The sequence below is a fragment of the Mytilus edulis genome, chromosome 1 (genome assembly GCF_963676685.1).
Source record: "Mytilus edulis chromosome 1, xbMytEdul2.2, whole genome shotgun sequence".
Taxonomy (NCBI): Eukaryota; Metazoa; Mollusca; class Bivalvia; order Mytilida; family Mytilidae; genus Mytilus; species Mytilus edulis.
Window position 1 is genome coordinate 109722775 of NC_092344.1, and position 12750 is coordinate 109735524.

The 12750-nt window shown below is 32.0% G+C and overlaps 1 protein-coding gene across 1 annotated transcript; it reads right to left on the reverse strand.

Annotated features, from left to right (window-relative positions):
• Positions 1-3637: 3637 nt before the first annotated feature.
• Positions 3638-7332, reverse strand: LOC139499362 (tubulin alpha-1B chain-like). Its single transcript, XM_071288047.1, has 3 exons — positions 7196-7332; positions 5631-5853; positions 3638-4854 (listed from the first exon to the last, which is right to left on the reverse strand). Exons 1-3 carry the CDS (start codon positions 7196-7198, stop codon positions 3725-3727), a joined length of 1356 nt encoding a protein of 451 aa, XP_071144148.1. The 5' UTR covers positions 7199-7332; the 3' UTR covers positions 3638-3724.
• Between the last annotated feature and the right edge of the window lie 5418 nt (positions 7333-12750).

Sequence of the window (12750 nt, forward strand, 5' to 3'; positions counted from 1 at the left end):
AAAGTATGTATGATATTTACGACATGTACTATCTAAAAGTATGATATTTACGACATGCACTTCCTAAAAGTATTATATTTACGACATGTACTTCCTAAAAATATGATATTTACGACATGTACTTCCTAAAAGTATGATATTTACGACATGTACTTCCTAGAAGTTTCGATAAGCGTAAACAGATGATATATTCAAAGACATTTAATTAATACAATTGAATTATAATTCTATGTAATATTTCATTAGATTATTTGATCTCGGCATAAGCATATTAGTTCACGTATAGTTTTAGCTGTGACAGTCCTGAAATGTCTTGCATAAAATATTTGCCACTGCATATGAAGTAACCAACAATTTTAATCAATTGTATTAGTTTAGGTAATAAACCAAAGTAGTACAGTACAATAAGTACACTGTAAACATTTTTATATTTAAAAGATAAAATGCGAATTGATAATTATTTGATAATATATTTACATAAATCGTTTAAATATAATAAGAACTAGATGTGTCAAAGCGACACGAATGGCCCCCGTCTCAAAACGTTGAAATATTTGCAATTTCAATAACACATGTGGACACAAACATGATGGTAGTTTGACATATATCAAAAATCAGCTCAAAATGTTGAGGCGTATAAAAAGTCTGTATAACTGTGATTTTCAACAATTTTCAAAGTTGTAAACCCTTAATTTTGTCAAAAATTAACGGAGCAGAACAAAACTTAAACTTGACCTGTAACTTATCATGAGTAACTCACATACCAAAAATCAGCCTAACATCTGAAAGCATTTAGGAAAAAAGTCTGTATAACTGTGATTTTCAACAATTTATTAAAGTCCATAGCCCGTAATTTCGGCAAAAATTAGCCAAGCGAAAAAAACTTAAACTTGATCTGTAACTCATCTTGGTTAACTCACATGCCAAAAATCATCCCAATATCTGAAAGAGTTTAGAAAAAAATCCGTATAACTGTGATTTTTAACAATTTATCAAAGTCCAAAGCCCGTAATTTCGGCAAAAATTAGCGGAGCGGAACGAAGGATAAAACTATATGGCACCGACAACTTCGTTGCGGGGCCATAACAAAAGAAGTAGAAGAAAAGAGAAACTCACACAACTGTAATACGAATAAAATATATATGTTGAAAAATCTTTAAAAAAGGGATGGGAATCTGCATGTCACCACGGCATCACCCACAGGGGTAGTTGGTGCCAGCAAACTCTATTTCAGTAATATTCATTTTCTTTTAAAAAAATGTAATGTATTGTTTGTAAAGAGTTATAAGTCACCTTGGCGCAATTGCCAGTTGGTCAGCATTCCATCAAAACAAATCACCGTTATCGTGGTATCGTATTTTAGTCAGACACAAAGTATTTAACAAGTGCTTATACAAGTCATGATCAAGTTTCCATAATGCGTATGTAATGTCTGGTGTTCTTATCGCCGGTCATAGTAAGGTCAAGTATTTTCATAAATGGTCTAAGATTGAAACCTTTTCTCGCTCTGTTTACCATGTTGAGGAGATGTAAATGTTCAGGCCTATTCAGATCCATCCAGGTCTTTTTACCATTCAAGTCCGAGTTTTTACATTTAAATATATATATATATATTTCGACATTTTTCTTTTCTGTTAATGAAATATTAATTCCTTTTTCTAATAAATTTCAAAGTTAAAGGAAATTGATTAAAAAATAATAAAGGTCTAATAAAAAATACATTCTGTATGTAGCTGTCCAAATTCACGAACCTTCAACTCGGTGGTTGTGAATGGTTGCTGTATGCACATGCACTTGTCTCCGAACAAAACCAATTCCAATATACCTTAATATAGTGTTATATTAAGGTATATAGGAAAAACAATTCTGAGACAAGTGTCTGTGACTGTATGCCGTATTTGTTTTTTGTTTATAGTTTTATCATAAATCATCCTGTTACGGGAGAGGGACACCAAGGCAACTTAATGGATAGCACTTAAAAGATCTTAAAAGTTTATGAATTGTAATCATCCACTACACTATATTTTTGTAAGTTTAGTCAAAACAGTTTATCGACAGGTTGTAGGTATTCCTATGGGTATCAATTATGTCCCTTTCATTACAAACTTGTTCCTGTATTGTTACGAATCACATTCATAAATTCCCTTATTTACTGCAAAAATTTAACAAAGGGAACTAACTTTAGATAAATCTAATATCACAATACTCATTGTTCTTTAATTGATTTGGATATTTCAGTTTCACACAAGAAATTGAAACAAAGGTTTACGACAAAAGAGGCGATATTTTAGTTCCCTATTGATAATTTTACCCTTTTTGGACCACGTTGTCCCTTTGGTTCCTTCTTGTTTATCGCTATGCTCGTGTCTGAAGGTACATTTTATACTTTAATGGGCGTCATATATGGATAACTTGTTTAATATTAAGGCTTACGATTACATTTTCTAACCATTAATTAGCATTTGAAAGTTTTCCTAAATTGTTCCATAGGTACAAAGATTTGATCACTAAGTTTAAATGTACCTGTAGAGTAGTTATCAAAAACGGAATATCACAATCTTATTGTCACAATAATGAAAACTTTAACTTTACAATTATGAAATCTTATGAGCCAAAATGATAGTATTTACCTATAGTACTAAGCATTGCACTTGTGTATGTATGTTAGTTGTTGTTTGTGTGTTTGTTTTTGTTTTTATTTTTGCTTTTTTTTGTTTTTGTGATTCATGTCGATGATTTTTGTTTTTGTGATTCACGTCGATGATTTTTGTTTTTGTTCTTGTTTGTTTTTGTGCTTCTTGTCGATCTGACGAGTTGAGCCTTTTCGAACTGAACTTTTATAATGTGTGCTTTTGCTGTGCTGTAACTCTGCCTTGAGTAAGGGAGATAGTTGACACTGCCATATTCTATGAGTGCCTGTTCCGAGTCATTAGAATATAAATAGCGTTTGTCGTTTGTTGCACATGTATTACATTCGCTTTTCGTTTATTGTTTAGTCATAAATCAAGCCGTTGAATTTTACGTTTGAATTGTTTCACATTTTGTCAAGTCGGAGATTTTTATCGCTGTTTATTCGGTATGGGTTTTGCTCATTGCTTAAGAAAGTACAGTGAAATGTAGTTACGGGAATCCACTTCATTTGGACTCTGTCATTGTCAAAGATACCATTTCTCCATTTTTTATATTAAACATCCATGTAGCTTCAAGGGGAGGGGGTTAAATCTGCCTCTTATCTTTAGTTGTTTACATCCAAGTGAATAACTATAAGTCTAAATACCAATCATAACACATACCACATCCTTTTATTTTGATAAAGTATTTCTCACTTATTCAGACTATACCAGGTCAACAACAAAAAATGATTACTATCAAAACTTTCATTTACACAAAACATTTAAAACACAAACCATAACGAAACATATATACTGGATAGCCTGACAAAATACCACTTGCATAAAAGATCCCTGCTATAATAAGTGTTATGTAAAATGATCGTAAATTTATCTCCATTAGTCGATTTTGCATATTTATGCTGTGTGATAGGGTTGATCAAATGCAAATGGGGAACACAATATGTGTACTGCATTTTTGATTAAATTAAGTTAATCGTGTTTTAATAAATGATAAACAAAATTAATTGGTATAACATATTTAATTGATTATTTCGTATACTTAGTATACATTGAAAGATAGTTCAATTAATTATTGCTTATGGTTATAGCACTTAATATTCCTCTCCTTCTTCTTCTCCCTCGCCTTCAACTGAATCTACACCGACTTCTTCGTAGTCCTTCTCCAGAGCAGCCAAATCTTCACGGGCCTCTGAGAATTCTCCCTCCTCCATACCTTCTCCGACGTACCAATGGACGAAAGCACGCTTGGCGTACATTAAGTCAAATTTGTGGTCAAGACGAGCCCATGCCTCAGCAATAGCAGTTGTGTTGCTCAACATGCACAATGCTCTTTGTACTTTAGCCAAGTCACCTCCTGGTACAACAGTTGGTGGTTGGTAGTTGATTCCAACTTTGAACCCAGTTGGACACCAATCGACGAACTGGATGGTTCTCTTTGTCTTGATGGTAGCAATGGCAGCGTTGACATCTTTAGGAACAACATCTCCTCTGTACAACATGCAGCAAGCCATATATTTACCATGACGTGGGTCGCATTTTACCATCTGATTTGCTGGCTCGAACACTGCGTTTGTAATTTCAGCTACAGATAATTGTTCGTGATAAGCTTTTTCAGCAGAGATAACTGGTGCGTATGTAGCCAATGGGAAATGGATACGTGGGTAAGGTACCAAGTTGGTCTGGAACTCAGTCAAATCGACGTTCAAAGCACCGTCGAATCTCAGGGAGGCAGTAATTGAACTGACGATCTGGCTAATAAGACGGTTAAGGTTTGTATAGGTTGGTCTCTCAATGTCCAAGTTACGTCTGCAGATATCGTAGATTGCTTCATTGTCTACCATGAATGCGCAGTCGGAGTGCTCAAGAGTTGTATGGGTGGTCAAGATGGAGTTGTATGGTTCTACGACGGCAGTAGAGATTTGAGGTGCTGGGTAGATGGCGAATTCAAGTTTTGATTTCTTTCCATAATCAACACTAAGACGTTCCATGAGAAGTGATGTGAATCCTGATCCAGTACCTCCACCAAAGCTGTGGAAGATGAGGAAACCCTGAAGACCAGTACATTGATCTGCCAATTTACGGGTTCTGTCCAAAACTAGATCAACAATCTCCTTTCCAATTGTGTAGTGACCTCTGGCGTAATTGTTGGCAGCATCCTCCTTTCCGGTGATAAGTTGTTCTGGGTGGAACAGTTGACGGTATGTACCAGTTCTGACCTCATCTAAAAGGCAAAGATATATAATATATATATTTTTGTTAAAAATTATATGACAAGCCTGCCATATCAGCCATATTAAAATTCTGAAATTAAACAAATGCTAGTAAGGAAAGTCTTGCATGACCAAAAAGTTAAAATTTCAGCGTTTGTAAATTGACTGAAAACGTGATTTATACTTAAACAAATCAAAAGTATGTTCTTCGGTAAACATATCAGTTGCTGACATTTTTATTTTATCCGAAAACAGTGCACATTTCAAAATATTTAGCTACCAACTGTTTAAACCTATAGGGGGTATGTGTTTTATTTAAAAAAAATGTTTTATTTTTATTTTTCTCCTCTTTTATTTCTGGTGCTTTCGTAGTTTTCCAAAGAGTTAATTGGTACTTTAATGGGGAAGTTTCAGTCAGAAGACTATTTTCGACCTAGCGTCTTTTTCCTCAAAATCAAGTGGCAAATTGCAATTCAACTGTCCTAATCCCGTGCAAATTAAATGATTGCTCCTAGTATCAATACAGTTATATAGGAGGTTTAAGATAACAAAGGGATAGAGCAAGTAAAAAAATATTTAGATAAAACAGTATACTACTACATCGAAAGCTGCATAGATGAACATTCTCGCTGCACAGACGCAACTACATTGGTAAGACAACGACCAGTATTTCTTTATTGATTACTATTTTCTTTTACGTTTATATATATTCTGTTTTACGAGTAATGAAATTATCGTATATAAATTTAACGGGATCCTAATACGCAAAGAATTGCTATCAACTTACCGACTACAGTTGGTTCCAAATCAATAAAGACAGCTCTTGGTACGTGTTTGCCAGCGCCTGTCTCACTGAAGAAGGTGTTGAAAGAGTCGTCACCGCCTCCAATAGTCTTGTCTGAGGGCATCTGACCATCAGGTTGGATACCGTGTTCCAAACAATACAGTTCCCAGCAGGCATTACCAACCTGTACTCCGGCCTGTCCGACATGGATAGAAATACATTCCCTCTGCAAGAGTAACATACAATATGTTTTAATGATAAAAAATAAGAATGTAATCCATATATTCAAACTATCATTTTTCAAATATGCACTGATTCCTCCCTTTTTATCAAATGTGAAATAGAAACGCAAATTGTGATTTTACACACGCAGATAAAAAAAAAGCTTGATCTGACTTTTTCAAATCTGAAAGACTAATCCGAAAAAATCCAAAATGTCTTATGTATAACATCTTCGTACCCTTTAATCTTGTTAAAAACTGAGTAAACTTCTAAATTATTCGATTTAAGCAAATATTAGCATACCAATTAATAAAATGATTAATAATTATAAATAGATATAGGAAGATGTGGTGTGAGTGCCAATGAGACAACTCTCCATACAAATAACAAGTTAAAAAGTAAACCATTATAGGTTAAAGTACGGCCTTCAACACGGAGCCTTAGCTCACACCGAACAACAAGCTATAAAGGGCCCCAAAATTACTAGTGTAAAACCATTCAAACGGGAAAACCAACGGTCTAATCTATATTAACAAAACGAGAAACGAGAAACACGTATATATTACATAAACAAACGACAACTACTGTACATCAGATTCCTGACTTAGGACAGGTGCAAACATTTGCAGCGGGATTAAACGTTTTAATGGATCCAAACCTTCTCCCTTTTTCTGAAACAATAGCATAACATCACAACAAAGAAAAACATACGATAAAATATCAATTGGCAGACTTAACTCAATCAAAAAACGTATGATTAAACAATGAACGAATAAATTTGATCTGCGATATCTGAATACAAATGTACAGTTAATTAAATATTAGAGACAAACATTCATGACCAAAAAGCTAACAAACAAATTCAAAAACAGGACATGACTGAGAAATATTTAACCAATCAATGTTCACTTTAGAAAAAAACCGGTTTTTTTATAATCTTGAAGTTTATACAAATGTTGTAAGAATAAGTGAAGATATTACAAATAATCAAAGCTGGTGTACAGACAAGATCCGTATAAATAAAAAATGACAAAAAAGCATTATAAACAGTATCAACAGGTCGAATTAACAAGAAAATACGATTTGAGAGTACTCGCAGTTACTGACAGCTAGTTAAAAGCCAAAACCAATTAATAATAAAAAATCATGCATCAGAGACTAAAATCGACTAAAACACATCACAGGGATTTAGTATTTTAACGTCATTAATAGTCAAAGAAGACATGACTTGTGCAATGCCAAAAATAAATGTATCGACAGGTAGTAGTATAGTGAAGAGCGACTTCTATAGAAATAAAAGTTAACGTGTCTGTGTCTCTATACATCTAAAAATACATAAGACTTACCATATTAATTAGCAAAGATAAATGTCAAAGTAAATTTGCAATAAAATATCCCAGTGAACTCACGAAGACGTTAAAGTGTCGTTGTGAGTCTGTGTGTGTTTGTGAGACAGTTTGTAAGCACTGGAATATATACACCCATATAATCCCCTAGGTTACAACACAACAATCCAAGACTTAACATAATGATAAACAAATTAATGACGGCAGTACTTTTAATTATGTATGGTTTATTACAGTTTAACAGATTATAAGTTCATTGCCTATTGTTATATATGTATAATAATCGTTTTGAAATATTATTAAAAGTCCCGTAAGAGATTTATTAATGATTTATTTTATTGCAACATAACTTTTATTGTTACTAATTTCACATAGTGTACAGTAAACATGCAAATTACAATTCAAAGTTAAATACTGCGTGGCTTTTTTATAAATCAATTTAAACTTTGTACAATTATTATTTTATTAACATTTTTGTTTATTATTTTCAATTGTAAAGTACTTCATGTAAGAAATGTTTATAATTTTTTTAATAATCAAAATTGAAGAATCGGTAAGAAAAGTATGTAAAATTTGCAATCTTTTTATTTTCAAAATAACTTGATATTCCAAATGTGCATAACCAGAGGATTAATATTATCTGTAACATATGAATGATTCGATAGTCCAGACTGAACACCTGAGTTTTTTAATTGTCCAGCTATTATGTTACAATCTAAAGAAATGTCGTTTTAACGCTATTTTCTGAAAAGGGTCCACAACATAGTCGTTAATTATTTCCATTACACTGCTCTTAGCATATATTTATTTATATTTTCAGAATGTGCATTTGCTGCTCTTTTTTGTTCGAAAAAAAAAGAAATATGTTGAACGTGAATGTTTAAAGTTATGTGAATGTTTAAAGTTATGTGATAAATTAAGTGTCCAGTGTGTTTGTTACGCTTACGTTTTCTGGGGGGAAATGCCGACGTCGTAAATGGTTTTTGCAATTTGAAGACGTTACGTTTGTGGACTCAGCTTTGTGCACGCCGTCAATATAATTATTTAATGCTTCCCATTTAATTCCTTGCTTAATTTCTGTCAGACGTGTCATTTCTGTTGCCTCATTAACATAAGTTGGCTATATAAGGACTGGTAACATGTGAAAATATCGTATATTATATCACAAGTTCTCCAGACCATAATGAATGTGAATCTAAATATAGGTCCCTAAAGAGTCTGACTAGAAAATTATGTACTGAGCCCTGGAATGACAGTCTTAGACACAAAGTATTATATAATAAAAAGGAACTGAATAAACTTATAAGGAAAAAATATAGACAATTTAGACATAAAATGATAAAACAGATTATAGATTCAAATAACGGCTGTCCAAATGATTTTTGGAATACAGTTAAGAAACTAAAAAAGGAGAACTTCAAGGATCCTAGTTCTAACATACAACCTAAAGAATGGTTTAAATATTTTAATAAATTAATGAATACTGATTATGATAAAAATGTTTGTAATGATAAGAAAGAGTATACTACTTTTAAAGATTGTAACACATGTACTAAGATGTTAAATAGTTTTATTACAACTGAGGAGGTGGTTATTGCAGCAAAATCTTTAAAGAATAATAAAGCAAGTGGTTCAGATTGTATTACAAATGAAATGTTACAAATATCTTGTTATATGAATATTGATGTTTATGTAAAATTGTTTAATCTTATACTTAAGTCTGGTATCTACCCAACTTTATGGAGAAAATTTTTTATTAAGCCCATTTTCAAGGGTGGGTGTTTTAATGATCCATCTAATTACCGAGGTATAGCCCTTTCAAGTTGTTTAGGAAAATTTTTTCTAAAAGTTTTATATAACAGATTAGAAAAGTATCTTGAAGGAAATGAACTTATTTGTCGTGAGCAAATTGGATTCAGAAAGGGAAGTCGAACAAGTGACCATATTTTAACTCTAAAAACTATAATTGATAAAGCATTTAAATCATCAAAAAAGATATATGCCTGTTTCATTGATTTCAGGAAGGCATTTGATACTATTAACAGAGATGCCCTCTTTTACAAATTGTCTTATTACAACATAGATGGTCCCTTTTTTAGTATAATGAAAGATATGTATAAAGAGGTTTTGTACTCGGTAAAGATCTCAGAAGGTATCACTGATTTTTTTAATTCCTCAGTTGGGGTAAAACAAGGGTGTATTTTAAGCCCTACATTATTTTCTTTATATATTAATGATTTACCATCTATTTTTGACTCAACATGTGAACCACCCAAGTTAAATGATAATGATATATCATGTCTGTTATACGCTGATGATTTAGTCCTTATTTCTGAATCGGCTAATGGCTTACAAAAATGCCTTGACAAGCTTAGTTTATATTGCACTAGTTGGGATTTAACAGTAAATCTTGACAAAACCAAAGTTATGATTTTTAACAAATCAGGTAAAAAACTTACAAAAGACAAGTTTGTTTTTAGTGATAATATTTTGGAACACTGTACAGAATATAAATATTTGGGTATACTGTTTAAAGCATCTGGTAGTTTTACAGAAGCAGTGAGACTTCTTTGTAAAAAAGCCTCAAAAGCTATATTTTGTATTAGAAAACTGTTATTTTCTGAAGATATCAATGTATTACCTCACTTAAAGCTTTTTGATGCTTGTGTTAAACCTATACTTCTTTACTGTAGTGAAGTTTGGTCTCTGTATATGATAAAAGATATTACAAATCTAGAGTCAAAATATTGGTCATTGGCTACCATCAAAGTCCAAATTAAATTTGCAAAAACTTTAATTGGAGTAAATAAATCAGCTGTCAATTTAGCAGTACTAGCTGAACTTGGTATGTATCCAGTTTTTATAGAAGCTTTAAAACTGTCAATTGGCTTCTGGTTGCATGTGATCAAATCTGATAACAATTGTTTACTAAAAGATGTATATTGTTCCAACCTGCAATTAACCAATGGATTTGCTAAAAAGATTGAACAGTTACTTGCTACTTTAAATTTTTCACATGTTTGGAAAAATCATGATACTATTTCAAAAAGACGTTTATTATATGCAATTCATACCAAACTTAATGATAGATATCTTAATTATTGGAAAGAAAATATATTTTGTGATAATAAATCAGTACATGGTAATAAGCTGAGAACATATAGACAAAGAAAATTATAAATTGGAAAACTATTTATTGTTAAATATAGACAGAAAAGTAATAGGGCATTTTGCTAAAATTCGTATTAGTAACAGTGTTCTTAGAATTGAACAAGGGCGTCACACTAAAACCCCTGTAGAAGAAAGAATTTGTCCTTTGTGCTTCTTAGAAGTTGAAGATGAATTTCATTTCACTTTAAAATGTACAAAACTAAATATAATTAGAGACCAACTGTTTTCCAAAATTAGTGAAATAGTTCCCTCTTTTTTAAATATGACTAATGAAGCAAGATTTAAATTTTTATATACGTGTGTTGAGACTGATATAATTAGAATTATTGTTAAATTTATAAGCGATATGTACATTTCTAGAAATGCTTTATTAAGCACTAAATAACTGTGTGGTACCACCTCCTCATATAATGTTTATGAAATTGTTATGATATATATATGTTTGTATTTTTGTGTATAACAAATTTGTATTGTCTTGGTATCAATCCTGTAATTTTGGATTTTAAACCAATAAAAATTACTTACTTACTTACTTACTTACCAGACCACCATATACATAATCTCACAGGCACTTGCCTGAGAAAAAAAATTCCTATATACCTTTGTATATATAATACAATTATATAATATATTAAGTTATATAGGGAAAAAAATTCTGAGACAAGTGCCTGTGCATAATCTTGTGGATTTGGACATTTTTTGTAAAGTCTTTTGGTAGATCCGTCCTACAGAGGACCACATCCAATAAACGAAGTAGCTAGGGTATAAGTCATAATTGTTCTATTTAAAATGTTTTTGTTTAGAACAATAGTTTACAGATGGGTGGCTGCCCTTAATCCCTTTCTTTTGCTTCCAAGCAAAGTGTTGAGAATGGTATTTTCTGCCTATGTGCAAAAAAAAAAAACCACAACCCACAATCTACGACACAGGTGTGTATGCAGGTTTAGCTTGTGAGTACAGTCACATTTATAACCGGGTTCAATATATATTATGTATATATATACATACTGTATCTAATGGAACACCTAGTAAACACAAAAATGTTAAGACGGTTATGCTATTCAAGCAAGAAAGACATACGTAGAGGTGACATGCATTGCATTTTGTGAAAAAGTGCTCAAGTGTTTCTGACACTTCGTTTCAAAGCTGGCATGTTTGGTTTACTTGACTTGATCATTGTGGTTGAATTCATTGTTTTATAAAGTGGAACAATGTGTCATTAGTTAAGCAACGATGTCAATATATGAGACTGACTCTGTCATACAAGTGAAAGGTTTAAGCATAAATTAATGGCTAGCTATGTCCAATTTCAACACAAGAAAATGCCTGTACACTCAGGTTATCCATTCGTTTGTTGTTTTATAATTGGCGGCGCTCACAAACTTGAAATAGAAAAAGGTCGTTACTTTAATATAAAACTTGAAAATATAATATGGAGGAAATGGAAGATGAGGTGCATTTTCTTTTAACATGTAAAGCTCTGGTTAATGTTAGAAATCCCTTTCTAGCGTTACTAAATATTTCAAAATTTGATAACAAATCTCTTTCTATTTGGCTAATGGGAAATGAAGATAAAATATATTTTTATAATAATTCGTTAATTATCAGAGTTTTAAAATATAAACAGTGAATATTATGTTAAATTATATTTCTATATACATGTATATCAAGTTATAGAATGATAAGCATTTACGTTTACTTCTTAATGATACTTAATGATGTTTTCCGGTACAGGATCCTCACGGTTCCTCTTCACCAGACTCATATAATTGAATATTGTCTCCATTATTTCTGATGCTGCTTCCGGTTAATTCAGCTCGATAATCAGAATAATAGATTTCTTCGTACTCCCAGTATCTATCTAGTCTATTTTTGAATGAGTTTATAGATGGCGCTTTAGTTACTTTATCTGGTAACTTGTTCCATAATTTGGCTATTCTTACAGAAAAACTGTTTTTCCTCAGACTTGTTTTGAATCGTTGGTGAATGATTTTATTACTGTTTACTCTTGTGCTATGTCTATTTTCAGTGCTTGAAATTAATTTAAGGAATGAACTCGTTTCTGGATCGTAATTACCATTTAGTATCTTATATGTCTCAATCATGTCCCCTCGGACCCTTCGATATGACAATGTTGGCAGCTTAAGTTTTTTCAGTCTTTCCGGGTAGCTCAGTTTATTGAATCCTGGTATCTGTCGTGTTGCCCTTTTTTGTACATTTTCGATTTTGTCGATGGATTTCTTTTTAAAAGGTGACCATACAGAGCTAGCATAGTCTAAGTGTGTTCGCACTAATGTTTTGTATAGAGGTATGAAGATTTTTTCGTTTAAGTTTTTAAATGTCCTTCTGATTGCGGCAAAAGTTGAATTAGCTTTGTTCACTTT

Coding starts and splice junctions, on each gene's coding strand:
- LOC139499362 (XM_071288047.1), bottom strand. Junction 4,855..5,630: donor TTTGGAACCAACTGTAGTCG/GTAAGTTGATAG, acceptor TTTGCCTTTTAG/ATGAGGTCAGAACTGGTACA.